The sequence below is a fragment of the Monodon monoceros genome, unplaced genomic scaffold (assembly GCF_005190385.1).
Source record: "Monodon monoceros isolate NGI ecotype Baffin Bay Population unplaced genomic scaffold, NGI_Narwhal_1 Super_Scaffold_21, whole genome shotgun sequence".
NCBI classification, from domain to species: domain Eukaryota; kingdom Metazoa; phylum Chordata; class Mammalia; order Artiodactyla; family Monodontidae; genus Monodon; species Monodon monoceros.
Window position 1 is genome coordinate 55,412,114 of NW_021703778.1, and position 14,980 is coordinate 55,427,093.

The 14,980-nt window shown below is 36.0% G+C and overlaps 1 protein-coding gene across 1 annotated transcript in view; it reads right to left on the reverse strand.

The window, feature by feature from the left end:
- The window catches only part of DMXL2 (Dmx like 2), a 162,944-nt gene that overhangs the window by 15,999 nt on the left and 131,965 nt on the right, over positions 1–14,980 (reverse strand). Inside the window, exons 24-29 of the mRNA XM_029239122.1 lie at positions 13,063–14,141; positions 12,464–12,655; positions 10,354–10,430; positions 8,470–8,600; positions 6,387–6,635; positions 3,289–3,467 (exon numbers count right to left, since the gene is read on the reverse strand). Coding sequence (XP_029094955.1) covers positions 3,289–3,467; positions 6,387–6,635; positions 8,470–8,600; positions 10,354–10,430; positions 12,464–12,655; positions 13,063–14,141 — 1,907 coding nt within the window. The remainder of the gene's footprint in view (positions 1–3,288; positions 3,468–6,386; positions 6,636–8,469; positions 8,601–10,353; positions 10,431–12,463; positions 12,656–13,062; positions 14,142–14,980) is intronic.

Genomic DNA, 14,980 nt, shown 5'->3' on the forward strand with positions numbered 1-14,980 from the left:
TAAAAATCCCCATGGGGATTTCTTTTCCTTTTTTGAAACTTGACAATGATTGTAAAGTTCATAGGGAAGAAAAAAATAGGTAAGATTAGCTAAGAAATCTTTCTAAAGTGAAAGATACTATTTCTTAGTGGATATTAAAATAAATAATTAAAATAAGTGCAGTCTAGCAATTTCTAAGTGGAAAAATGTAGTCCAAGAAGAGTGTATCAATAAGAAATTAATATATGACAAATGTAACATCTTAAGTCGTTGGGAGGAAAGGAAGGACAACTAGTGTAAGTGTGAGAATAGAAGATAAAGAGAGTACCGAAGTCTGATCTTCACTTCATTTTAGATCAACAGGAGAGTTAGAAATTTAAAAAAAGAGAGAGTTAAAAAGAATTAGGAGGAAGATGGGCTTCCCTGGTGGAGCAGTGGTTAAGAATCCAGGTTCAAGCCCTGGCCTGGGAAGATCCCACATGCCACAGAGCAACTAAACCTGTGTGCCACAACTACTGAGCCTGCACTCTAGAGCCCACGAGCCACAACTACTGAGCCCGTGTGCTGCAACTACTGAAGCCTGCGCGCCTAGAGCCCGTGCTCCACAACAAGAGAAGCCACCGCAATGAGAAGCCCGTGCACCGCAACAAAGAGTAGCCATCACTTGTAGCAACTAGAGAAAAGCCTGCACGCAGCAACAAAGACCCAACATAGCCAAAAATAAATAAATTAAAAAAAAAAAAAAGGATGAGGCGGAAGAGAAGGTGGAGGAAACAAAGGAGGAGAAGATAACAGAAGTAAACATTTATTAGTGGAAAGGACTTTCTCTGCTTAAAAACAATGTAACAAATCATTTTTTAAAAGTAATGGATAGACATGACTAAGTAAACTTTTAAAAACTTCTGTATGTCAAAAGCAAACAAAAGGCAAATAAATCATTTCTTAAAAGTATGGATAGACATGACTAAATAAACTTTTTAAAACTTATGTATGTCAAAAACATAAACAAAATTAAAAGGCAAAGAATCTGGAAAAGGTATCACAAGTAAGGTAAATTGTTAATATCCTTAAAAATAAAGAGTTCATTAAAAGTAAGGAAAAACATTACAATTCCAATAGATAATTTTGTTCAGAACATGAACAGTCAATTCCTCACAGTAGAAAACCCAATGGCAATAGGTTCATTAACATTTTTTGATATCATTAATAGGAAATAAAAATTATTTAATCAAATTAACAAAAATGAAAAAGGAATACTTAATGAGGGTAAAGTCAGATGCATGCTCACTACTCTCGAGAGTATAAATCAGTAATCTGAAGATATATATATATATATATATATTTCAGATATGTATCTGAAATAATCAGAATGTGAACAAGGCTTATCTAAAAAGATACTAATCTCAGCATTATTTATAAAAATGAAAAAAATAAATACAGCAAATACTGATAGGCAAATGGTTATATAAACTATAGTATACTCATCAAGCTGAATAGTTATTTGGTCATTAGAAATGATATGTACCTAGAAACAATGACAAACCCAGTAACAATGAGCACCCATATACCCACTTGTGGTTTCTAAATTATAATTTCCCACAAAAAGGAACCAGGTTCTTTGGAGGTTGCTCCCACTCCGGGGCAGGAAACATGCAAAATTAGCCTAGAATGACTTAAACTAGAAAGGAAAGAAACTCAAAGACTATTGGAAGAGTTCTCAAAAAGATTCAGGAGCCAACTGGAAGAGGCTCTTATTGGCAAAGATGGGACAATCTGAACATCCATAAGAATAATAACTGTACTGGATTAAAATACATAAAATATGTTTAAATCCATAATATAACAAAACTAATAACAAAACAAAGTTCACTGCTTCCTCTGAAGGATGCTAGAGAATCAACTCATCACTTTGAAAACTGGCACAAGAAGCAAAGAATAAAGCACTTATCCTGTGTTTCTCTTTCAAAATGTAATTCAGGATAACCAAACAGATCGATGGAAGAAAGTATTCCAGCAAATAAATGAAGACTAAATGAGAAGATACCATTATCATAATTTTAAAACTACCCTAAATTTAAAATAATGGACTTAGGCAAAAATCATCAACTAACATCTCAAAAAGAGAGTTTCCTGATGGAAATACACAAAACCACCTATGAAGTAATCCTGTACTCCCCTTTCCCTATCCAATCAGAATGGAATCTGATAAAGCCTCTAAGTTTAACTTTCACTTTACAGAAAAACAGAAATCAGGGGAACATGGTCAGAAGACCAAACATGGGGATGCCATCAGCAAAAGCCACCGAGAAATTTTAAAGGACAGATTTGGGGGCAAAAAATGGGGGGGGGGAATTTAACAAAGAGAGATGGAAGTAGAACTTATAGATTAAAAGAAACTTAAGACATATCAACCAATTGCAATGTGTGAATCTTATTTTGGACCCTGATTTAACAAACCAACAGTTCAAAAACATTTAAGGTATAATGGGGAAAAATGTGAACACTCTCTGGATACTTAATGATATTAAGGAATTGTGTGTTTATGTATGTGTGGTGTGTGTGGTGTGTATGGTGTGTGTGGTGTGTGTGTGATAATGCTAGTGTGGTACTGGTTCAAAATCCTTCTTTTTAAAAAATAAATGGTGAAATATTTATGAATGGAATTTCATGATGTTTGGATTTGCTTCCAACCAATCTGGGGAGTGAGAAGAAGTATAAATGAAACACATGTAAAGAGGGAACACAGGTAAAGAAGGAAACCTATCAATAGAAGGTGATGTGCTTGAAAAAACAAAGTGCAGAAAAGCACACACCCAACATGGTATAAAATGGGACTCTGTTGGATCTAGTCACGATGAGTATTCTGATCCCCAGAAAAGTTTTCTCTGCTTTGGAGAAACAGAGGTATGTCATGGGGCCTCATGAAACCCATGGTCTCATGAAACCCTCAAATACCCATCCATCTCCTTCTGCTCTAATTTCATGCTGACCAAGGGAACTACTGATAAGCAGAAGAAGGGAAGTGAGATGGTAGATACAGGTATTCCAGTCCCTAGAAAAGGATGATGCTGATTAAATGTTAATAAACTAACTTTTGGTTTATACCTAAGTCCCGTATGATTTTAATTTGTCTGGTCCATTTCAAGTATCTGATCATTCCTGAATGATTATTCATTTTCTGGAGTTGAGAGACTAATGTCTAAACTATGGTGATTCAGCCCAGAAGCTGCCCTGTCATTCCTGTGTGATGCAAACATAAGAGTTAATAAAACAGACACCCATAAAGCTTGCATTCCTCACGCCCCTTACCTTTGCAACAAAATAATCCCACATACTGAGTTCAGGAGGAATAAACTTTTCTTTGTAAGATGGTCTTTCTGCAGGCACTGGTGGTGGGGTGGCATCCTTTACAGGTCTTCCAGGAACCAGCATTCGCATGTTAAACCTCCTGCGGTGTTTATCTATGTCTTCGGAAGGAACAGGAGGTGCTGAATAAAGATAGAAAAAAAAAACTGGCCTTATTTTCCATTATTAATTCAAAGAGTTAACCTTTCTTTTCATCCTACTCCTGCCATGTTTTCAGTGTAGACTAAATTACTTACGTCTGTGCTTCTAAACTTTCCTAGTTACTGCATCAGTTTTCCAACAATCATGGCAGAGATGCACATGAGGATAGAGTATAAAAGATTAACTTGCAATGAAGCAGCCTATGTGCTATACAGAATCAGAACGCCAGCGACTCTATATACAGTGTATTAAATAAATGACAGATTCAACAAATAGTGCAAAGAGTGCTTGAGTGATTATCTCTGGCTGTGTTGATCAAGAAAGGTTCACTGAATGAATATGTAGGATGTAAAGCACGCCTTAAAAAAAAAGCAGAAGCTCACTGTGTAAAGAGGAAGTGGACACCGGAAATGAGTGACCAAAGGTTTGGCTAAATGAGGAGTAAACTTCTTTTGCTAGACAGGTGTCAGGGAGGGGAGTAACGACGACAGTCTGGAGTTAGGGTGGGACAAGCCTGTGGCTAGGAAGCTGGGAGCTCATCCTATGGGCAATTCTCATGAAAGTGTCTTGAACTAGGCACAGGATGAGGTATAGTCTGCAGGATCAATTAGAGAGGAAGGTGGAAGAATCTGACACAAGAAGGACCTGAACTAGTATGGTGGGTGGTAAAGACCTAGAGGAAGTATTAGATATGAGAAATACATAAAAGAAACATCAAAAGGACTCAGAACTAATTGGACATGAGAGAACCAGAAAGAAGTCAACCTGGTCCTCTTCTGAAGCTCCGCGTCATGGAAAATGATAATTCTATCTCAAGTTCTCTTGGATGAATATGACCACTTTTCACTCTGTCCATCACTAGGCTAAACCACTTTTATCTTTTTTTTTAACTGAGGTGAAATTTACATAAAAGTAACCATTTTAAAGCGTACAATTCAGTGGCATTCAGTACATTCACTGTTGTGCAACTGCCATCCCTATCTAGCTGCAAAGCATTCTCACTACCCCGAATGAAAACCCTATACCCATTAAGCAGTCACTCCCCATTCCTCCCTCCCTCCAGCCCACTGCAACCACCAGTATGCCTTCTGTCTCTATGGCTTTACCTATTCCCAATATTTCATATAAATGGAAGCATGCAACGTGTGACTTTTTGTGCCTGGCTTCTTTCACTCAGCATAATATTTTTGAGGTTCATGCTAGCCATATAGCATGTGTTAATACTTCATTCTTTTTTTACAGCTGAATCACACTCCATTGTACTTATATACCACATTTTGTTTATCCATTCACTCTTGATGGTAATCCACAATTATCTTTTAAGTGGGCTATTCCCAGAGCCTCCCACATAGCCTCCCTACTTTTATTCTTTCACAGTCTATTCTCCACATAGCAGTTAGAGTGGGTCTTTTGAAAACCTAAATCAGATTATGTCACTCCTCTGCTTAAAACCCTCCAGTAGTTTCCTATCTTTCTTTAGAACAACAACGATAGTTTTACATGACCCATGAAACCCTCAATGACCTTGGCCCCAGTTACTTATCTTACCTCATCTCTGACCACACTCCCCTGAATCAGGATAGCCATTCTGGCCTCCACTGTAGTTCCTGGAAAAGGTCAAACTAGTCCTACCTCATGACGTTTGCACTCACTGCTCCGTCTGCCTGAAATGCTCTGGCCCCAGTTATCAGCACGATCTGATTCCCAACTTCCTTAGGACTCTGCTCAAATGCTATCTAATCAGGAATGTGTCTTCTGATCACCCTAACTAAACTGTTCCCATCCCCTTTCCCTCATCATTCTCTGTCCAGTCACTCTCTTTTATTTTTATCGTAGTTCTTCCCATACCTGAAATATTATCACTTGCTAATTTATTGTGTTTACCTCTACTGGATGTAAGCTTCATGAAGGTAAGGGATTTGTCTGTTTCGCTCACTCCCATACCCCAAAAGCCTGGCATAGAGCAGGTGTAAGTAAATGCAAACATGAATACATACTCAGAGGTTTAAGCATGATGATTTGATGAATGTATTACCTACCATGAAAAAATAATAGAAAACTCAGGAAGAGAAAAGAAGTGATTTGGGAGGAAAACTTTTAAATTTACAGTGGACTACAAGTAGGTAGGAAGATGGAAATTAAGAGTCATCCACATGCAACGGGAGTGGAGACAACGCAAGTCGATAAGACTGCGTACCTTACTCTGACTTACGTAGGAACCTATCAATCTGATGTGATCTTGGGCAGTGAAGACACAGGTTAGAACCTGTACCATTTAAACTCTCTGTGCCACTAACTCCTCATCTGTAATATGACCATTTCTAAGGATGAATTAAGACAGACAATTTCTGTGTTTCAGCGCCAAGGTGTAAACCTTTCCCGTGGCGTCAGTCTATATCTTACCATCCTACCATCTAAAAAAGTGGACTAAAAAATCTATTTTGGTCCATAAGAAAAAAAAAAGAGGACAGAAAATGGAATTTAAAAATCATGTGCATGATTGGAACAGCCTTCTTGTCTATTACCATAAACTTAATCTGAAGCCAACTACTGGTATACTCTGTAAAGATTATGAGGATTTATTTAAATCTTTCTCTAATTAAAAACTATCCTTTTTCCATGACCTTATTCCTTAACATTGTCTCCTTGCTTACCATTACCTTTCCTTTTTTCTTTTTTATCCTCCTCAAATTTGCCCTGGTTTACCAAAAAATGTTAAACGGAAACTATATCCTTTATTCTAACATGAGTTTAGTTATTTATTACCCTAACGAGTGATTATACCTTAAACATCAGTGATTTGCAAAATAAAAATTCTTAAAACATTAAAAAAAATCTTTTACTTTCACATTGGAAACTATTTACATTTACATACCTTATTGGTATCAAATTTATCTTACCTGAAATATTTTCGGATTGTCTTTGAGGCTTCACAACAAGTTTTATACCTCCCCCAAAAACAGCAGCCCACATTCGATTGTTTAATGGGTGGGCTGCAAGTCGAAATAATTCATTGGAGGAATTTGTGGCAAGAGCATGTATCAATAAACTTAAGTACACAGCAACAACAGCTTCACACAACAAAATGTTCAACTTTGGCTGGTCTTCATCTTGGGCTGAACTCAAGAGATTAATAAGTGAACTCACACCTGTAAGGGTATATAATATTATAAGAAGTCTATCAGCATAAAGGTCCAGAAGGAAAAAAAATCCAACTTTGCAGTTTAACCAAAATTATGTATCTATATTATACTATATATATAGTGTGACTATATACACATGGAGATATATATATATCCGTAATTTGAGCAACAAAATGATAGGAATGGTTTATAAGCTACAGAATAAAATAAGAATCCATTCATCCCTACTGATATAATAAATGAGTGAATAAATAAATTAAAAGAAGAGAAGAGAAAGCTCTTCCTTACAGAACAATTTCAACTAATACGTAGAAGGAAGGCTAGCACTAGAAAATCACCATCTAGTAATCCCCACAGTAATATCTGATTCAGTCAGGAATCATCACTGGATGCTATAATTAGTGGGTAAAAGTATGATATTTTACACAGTCTCAAACATTCTCTTCAAAAGATACTCACTAATTGCAAAGGAAAAGAAAGTAACTTTACAAAGGAGAAATCTGGCAGAAACTACCGTACAAAGTGATCAAAGTTGATGGCACCAGTAATGGGACCAAGTGGCATCATGTGCCCCTAGATATTTTACAGCGAGAAGGGTACAATCTCTCTTCATAACCTGAATCTAATACTAAGAAGACATCAGAAAAACCCAGATGGAGGGACACTCTAAAAAATAATTGGCTAGTACTCTTCAAAAGTGTCAGTGTCATGAGAGACAAAGAAAGAAGGAGGAATACGTATTAGAGGAGATTCATGAGACAATACAACTAAATGTTACATGGAAGACCTTAGTGGGACAACAGGTGAAACTGTCCAAAAATCTATAGATTAGAGAGCAGTATTGTATCAATATTAAGATGCTGAATTCGATAACAGTGCTATGGTTATGTACAATAAGAGAAAGTCTGTTTTGAGGAAAGATAAACTGATATATTTAGATGTAAAGGGGCATCATGTCTGCAACTTACCCTCAAATATTTCAGAAAAAAGTATATATTCACACGGACACACAATAAGTGAGTGAGAGAGGAGGAGTGAATGACAAAGCAAGTATGGTAAAATGTCACTGTCTGGGGAATCTGGGTGAAGGTTACACAAGAATTGTTTGTACCATTTTTGAAACTTTTGTTAAGTCTGAAATTATTTCAATAAAATGTCAAAACAACAACAATATGTTTTGAGAAACTTATGCATAAATGAATTTTAAATACACACTTGGAGTCCGTCACTTCCTTCTACTGCCACTCTTCACAATGATCATTAACATGTAACCACAGAGTTATAAAGCAAGTACAGCAAAAATTAAATGACGTGGCAGACGAGGAAAGTATATTGAGAGTGGAGAAGGTTTGAAATAACTGTTATGGAGAGTGAGAAAGAGCCAACCGGAGGAAGAGGACTGGCAGACACCATAATATATGTGCCACAGAATGGTCACTCCTTTCCTAACGTACATCTACACTCTTGAGAATAACTATTCTGAGGTATCTGTGAAAAAAAGCTCTGTGATACTGGCTCTCTAAGATTCTAATTCGGGATGTCTAAGGATAAAAAACATGACGTGCTCACCCTTGCGAAGGATGTTAAACCTTGCTTTTTTATGCTGGTCAACACAGCTGGTTTTTGAAGCCTTAACTTTCTGAGTCTTCAGACAACATTACAGTACTTAAGAATTCCTAATCCATGGCAGAAAACATCATCAAAAACAAACAAATAAAAAACTAGTCACCAAATCCACAAACAGCAACAATCAGGAAACTAGTTGGTAGCTTTGTAAAAAGGAGTTGCCAAATAGAAGATTAAAAAACAAACAAACAAAAAACACCACTCAAATTCTCACCAGGCCATTGAGCAGGAGAAGAATTTGGTGTTGCATGTTCTTCAATGCTTTCTGTCCTTAGCCTTCGACGATCACTTAAAAGAAGTCCTTGATAAGCCATTCCTGTAAACTGGTTCCCTTCTGTCTGACTGCTAAAACAAATAAGGTTCAGTTATTTATCATCTTAATAGAGGTAACAAGCAATTATACCCTATACATATTTATTTTAGATAACTGTGGTAACAAAAACAAAACTCTTAAAACTGAGTTCACTGTTCTAATAAAAACTTATTTCAGAAAGTTCTTTAAATTAGTTACAAATATTTATCGATAGCTTTTTAAAACAAAATACCAAATTTTCTATTTAGGCAGATGACATTTAGTCATTAAAACCTTTTCCAAATGCCACCTGATACTTAAAAATCTTTTCTATATTCACTTATTTGTATTTTTTTTAAAGTCTGCTGTAAGGAGACTACTGATGGTACTAAGATATATCAGAAAGTTTCAGGGCACTATTTTGTTGCATTTCTTAGTTCTGTAAAGTTGTGCAAGCTCAACTCTGAATTAAAACATCAACTAAAATCTGAAGAATCCTATTTTAGAAATACCTAGTCCTAAAGCCAAATGTGCCCAAATATTTACTTCCCTCATCTTTATGGAGTGGGGCAAGTACAAAAGAAGAAAATAAATCTGACTCCCTGGAGAGTCAATCACAGCCTAAAAACTAGAAAATACACATTTAAACAAAATTTATTTGGATTCTTATCTGGCACCATCTTAAGCAGTGACTGATATCAAACAAGTTGTCTTTGATCATTAAGATGACCACAGGGCTTCCCTGGTGGCGCAATGGTTGGGAGTCCGCCTGCCGATGCAGGGGACACGGGTTTGTGCCCCGGCCTGGGAGGGTCCCGCATGCCGCGGAGCGGCTGGGCCCATGAGCCATGGCCGCGGGGCCTGCGCGTCCGGAGCCTGTGCTCCGCAGCGGGAGGGGCCCCAACAGTGAGAGGCCCGCGTACCGCAAAGGAAAAAAAAAAAAAAAAAGATGACCACAGTCAACCAAACTCTTTTTCACTTATTTACATTTCTAAGTTTTTGTAGTTACTTAGACATGGCCTTATTAGGCTAACATCAGAGAACAGGCCATTTTGAGAGAGTAATTCCCTATGCAATAACAAATCTTCCCACAAGAGGCTGCTGAATTTATAAGAAAAAAATCTAGATATATCTGTAATATAAATTTAATGTGATTCTATTTATATTACAAACTTTTCATTTATTAATATAATCCATTTAAATCTAGGTCATCTTTCCAAGTGATTCAATTTCTTACTGCTTATACTGCCCTAGTCATTAAAATACAGAGTATACACCGATGAAGGCAATTAGACATTTAACAAAAATTCAAACCATTACATCTATTGATATCACTTCTAAAGACATACAGAAATGGGTAAGTAAAATAGATTTTAATAGTTCAACGTTAGGAATGTACTTTCTCATTTTTCAAAAGTTCTTCCTCTTTCAACTGAAAACCAAACAAACAGAAACTAATCTAATGCTAAAAGGAACAGTTCCTAAGGGGGAAAAAATAAGAAAACTTCGTATCATAAATTACTTTGGATAGTGAACACTTCTTTTTTTGAAAAAAAAAAAAAAGATGGTGATGATAATTTTCCTTTACTATTTGTCATTTTCTATATGTCTCTGTTGTTACTAGGTAATAGCTAAACTAAACAAATAATTATTTTATTTCCCATTCTCATCTATTAAAGTACACATGGTGGTCATATTTGAGGATTTTTCAGTCCCTAGGAAGCAGAACTTTAATATAACTGGGGAACAGTTTAATGCTTTTCCTGTATTAATACTATTTGGGTAATTTTTTTTTTTTTTTTTTACCTGTAGCTATGACTGTCACATAATGCTTGGTAAATTGATGCAGAAAGCGATGCTGCTAGTGAATGAAGTGTGTGCACCTAAAACCGAAACAGCCACAATTACATTTTGTACTAACATTTCTACACAACAGTAGTATGTTAAAAATCAGAAAATACCCAGGAAACTAGCAATATCATAAATAAAACTAGGTCCTACATGAGACTACTAACTCTACCTTAAAGCTTCTAAAATAAAACTCATCCAATTCAATATCCATGCTCACAACAAAGCTAAATGATTCATATGCATCTTTATCAAATATTTATTACTGTGAGCCTGCCACTTAGCAGGCCCTAAGCAAAGTGCCAACGTTCACATTGCTGGGACTGTGTCCTAGCCTGCTAATGAATAGCCTAAGTAGTAATACTCAAAAAAAGCAGAACCAAAATAAGCATAGAATTTTTAGAGCTTTTATGTAAAGTTGCCTTATGAAAACTTCTCCTTGATGAAACTAAAAACTTGATCTTATCAGTAAGAATGACTTAAATGTTTAGAAAGTATATCAATCACTGTCTGAAATGGTTAATTTTCCAGAAAGCAAGTAATCCACTTAGTACTTAGAAGTAATGCAGTCTTAGAATTTTAAATTTTGAAAGTTTAAAAATTATCAATATAATATAAAAACCACATCCTACAATGCCACACTGAATCAGCATTTTGAGACTCACACAATCTTAAAATTTGAAGGGATCTTAGAAACAGTTTCATACTTTTTGAAAACTTATCCAAATTTCTAGGAACTAGAAATGTTTACTTAGAGCTTATATGCATTGAATGCATTTTCTGCATTTCCATATTCACCTATCAAACAATTTAAGTAATCTCTGCTGAAATACTGATACAGATTAATTCATGCTATGGATTAGAAGTCTCTAATAGGATGATATAACCAGTAAACCTTGGGTCCTTCAGAAGAATGTACTACCAGAGATTGAATGTGCCTTTCAAACAAAAAAATTAAACATAAAAATATTGGGGACCTGAAATGACATCAGCCACTGGAATTGGAAAAAGTACAGTACAAATACACTTAGGCTAGCACAGTGGAAGTCTGATCATCTCTCCAGATCCTGCCACACTCCCTACTGTTTCTTAGAATCTATCCATTTTTAAGTTTTCAGCATAGGATATAGTTCTAATTTGGGGTAGTAACTCTGCCAAAACTCCAATTGCCCCAAACTATTCCACAGCCTCCAACAAAACACAGTCATCAGGGAGACAGTAATGAGGGTACTTTCTCTGGGACTATTTCTAATCAATCATGGTTCTCTCAGAGATACCCCCCTGCACTTATATTTTCATAATATCCTGGCATCTAAGCAAACAGTTATAAATATTTCTACTTAATGATTCATTTAAATGAGATGGAGAATCCAAAGGAATATTTGGCAAGAATACTGTCTAGAAAATGAATTTTATTACCAAAAAAGTATTTGTCTGTCTTAAAGGAAGATAATAACTTTTCCACAAGTAAGAAGAAACTATCATATTAATTTCAGGTATACAGCACAGTGGTTCAATATTTTTATAGATTATCCTCCCCTTTAAAGTTATTACAAAATAATGGCTCTATTTCCCTGAGCTGTACAATATATCCTTGTTGCTTGTCTATTTTATGCTTAGTAGTTTGTATCTCTTAATTCCCTACCCATAATGTGCACCCCTCCCACCACACACACACACACACACACACACACACACACACACACACACTTTGGTAACCACTGGTTTGTTCTCTATGTCTGGGAGTCTGTTTCTGTTTTGTTATATACAGTCATTTGTTTCATTTTTTAGATTCCACATATAAGTGATAACATATGGTATTTTTCTTTCTGTCTGACTTACTTCACTTAGCTTAAACTCCATCCAAGCTGTGGCAAATGGGAGAATTTCAAGAATGCTTACTTTCAAATTACATTCATTGGACAAATGGTCTTGAACTAGTCAGACTGAGAAGGTAGCAGATAAGAGTACTGTAAAATATTTCTTCTAAGTTCAAACTGGAAGACAAGTATAACACATTTACCTTCTCAGTGTGTACAATACCAAATGATCATAAACTCTACATTACCTTCACATCTTCAATACTGGGATGAGGTGGTGTTTTCATCTGAACAATAGTATAAAGTATATCATGGATGTGATTATTTAAGTACAGTACAGGATTAGCTATGACTGTTTTTGTTGAAGCAATACTTGCTGAAAGCAGAGGTAGGGTGGTAGGCAGTGGTAGTGGAGACTGGAGCTGCTTCACTGTAGTTTCCTGTGAGTGATAGGAGATTATTTTTTCCGTAGTTAAAATGAAGGACAAAAAAAAGCAATTAACAGTTATATGATAAAAATACTGGCAGTAAACATCTGAGTAAAAGCAATATGTTAATGTGCTCGCTCACTTATTCTACAAAAATTGATTGCGTACCAGGTCCTATGCTTAGACGCAGAAGATGTAAAGATGAGTTTGACACAGCTGTGCTCTCAAGCTTTTAGCCTACACCTAATTACCAAAACTTCTGTCTAAAAAGACCCATGCAGAGTGTAAATATGTGCCTCCTGTGAATAGAGGAGCGAATCACATTAACATTAACCAGTAAAAAGAGCTTTACAACTATAAATGAAAGTTACTGAAATTATTAAAATAACCAAGATTGAAAACAAAAGTAAAGTCAATACCTGCTGTGATTCTTGTAGCAAAAATTTGAGTTCCATCCTTACCGAGGCCAGACCACCACCTTGGGCCCCGTGAAGGCTACAGTAACTAAGAAACACTCTGAGGAGATCTTGGTTCTTCTGCAACCACAACTTCCGTCTTTCCGCATGCTCTCGTTTAGCCTGTAGTCTCCGCCTTTCTATTTGGTGCCACTCATAGGAACCAAGACCTGGTTTGTCCACCATTTCTTCCTGATCCCGAATATCACTCTCTACTGTGGAATGCATTTTACTGGCATATTCTTTAATAACTGATTCATGATTACATATCTCATGCAAGGCGGCAATTTCCTTTTCAAGCCAGTTATAGAGTTGAAATCTGAGTTTTCCACCATCTACTTCATAACCTGTAGCCAATGTTCTTAGTTCAGTCATAAGGATCTTTAAACAAGCTCTGAATTTTAGTTGTTCAGCAATCACATCAACTTCAGAATCACCTTCAAGGCAATCCTCTTCCTGAGGAGTCAATAACACATTAGGGTCTGGGGCTTCCCGATCTTCTTGTCTATCTTTTTCCCTGACATCTGTACTTTTCATTACTAAACCGACAGCATCTTCTTCCTCTTCTTCTAAGGCACCATCGTGCTCTTCACCCCAATCAAGAGTAAGAGGTTCCTCTTCAACTTTTACTATTGGCTGACTCCAGTCAATCTGTGATGAAGTTACGTTTGACCAATCAATTCCAGAACTTCTATCACCATCACTCAGAGTTTTTGATTCTGAAGGTACATCATCCGTCTTTTTAGAAATGAAGTCAGGCTGATCTTTTTCTGAAGGTAAGGCAGACACTTTGGTAACTTTTGGAATTTTGGAGAGTACCTCCAAGGCTAAAACAGGACATCCAACTTTAAAATGAGCATTTGCTGTAGTAAAGAATAATTTTCTTTCTATGAGATTAATTTTATCAACAAAGTTCTTCTCCGTTTTGAGACCTAAGGTTGCCAAAGTCCCTTCAGGGGAGGCAAGGTTTCTTCGAATAAGCAAAGGATGAGTTCGAAGGTAGTTGTAGAAACTAAACACCACTGGGTTACAAGATTTGATAACTATAGAAAACAAACAGATACAATCACAAGGTATTATGTTAACCTGTAATTATATTACAAAAGAATAAAATATGTCAGCATTTCCTCAAAATAAAGGACACTTAAATATTAACCTAGGATTAGTTAAACTACGATATACCCACAAAATACAGCTAAAATAAAAAGAATTTCCCTGTTTTGCTATGGAGTGATATCCAGAATATATTAAGTAAAAGAAGACGAAGAAAAGTATATATACTAAACTACCTTTTACTTAAGAAAGTAAAGAGGGAACACATACACACATTCTCACACACACACACGTACACTTGTATTTTTTTAAATGGAAGGAGAAAACACAATTTTTTTTTCAATTGGTCCCCTAAAAAAGGGAGGCAAGAACAGGGTAGAGAGATGAGGAAAGAAGCTAGATTTCTCTGAAAATACCTTGATTTTATGGTTTTTATTTAAAAACCACTTCAACATTTTATATAATTCTAAAAGAAAATTAATCTTAAAAAATTCACAATAAAAGCAAAAGCAAAATTAAACATTATTCTTTGTATCAAGTTGGTAGCATAACCACAAGAGAGGAACTGTAAAGTGACTTAAAAATAAGTAATTTTAAAAAATAAGTAATTTGACTGAACATCCTTAGTGGGATATACTATCAAAACAAGAAGAACTGCAAAGAGGGAGACCTTCAAGATGGTGGAGGAGTAAGACGTGGAGATCACCTTCTTCCCCACAAATACATCAAAAATACATGTGCATGTAGAACAACTCCTACAGAACACCTACTGAACGCTGGCAGAAGACCTCAGACCTCCCAAAAGGCAAGAAACTCCCCCACGTACCTG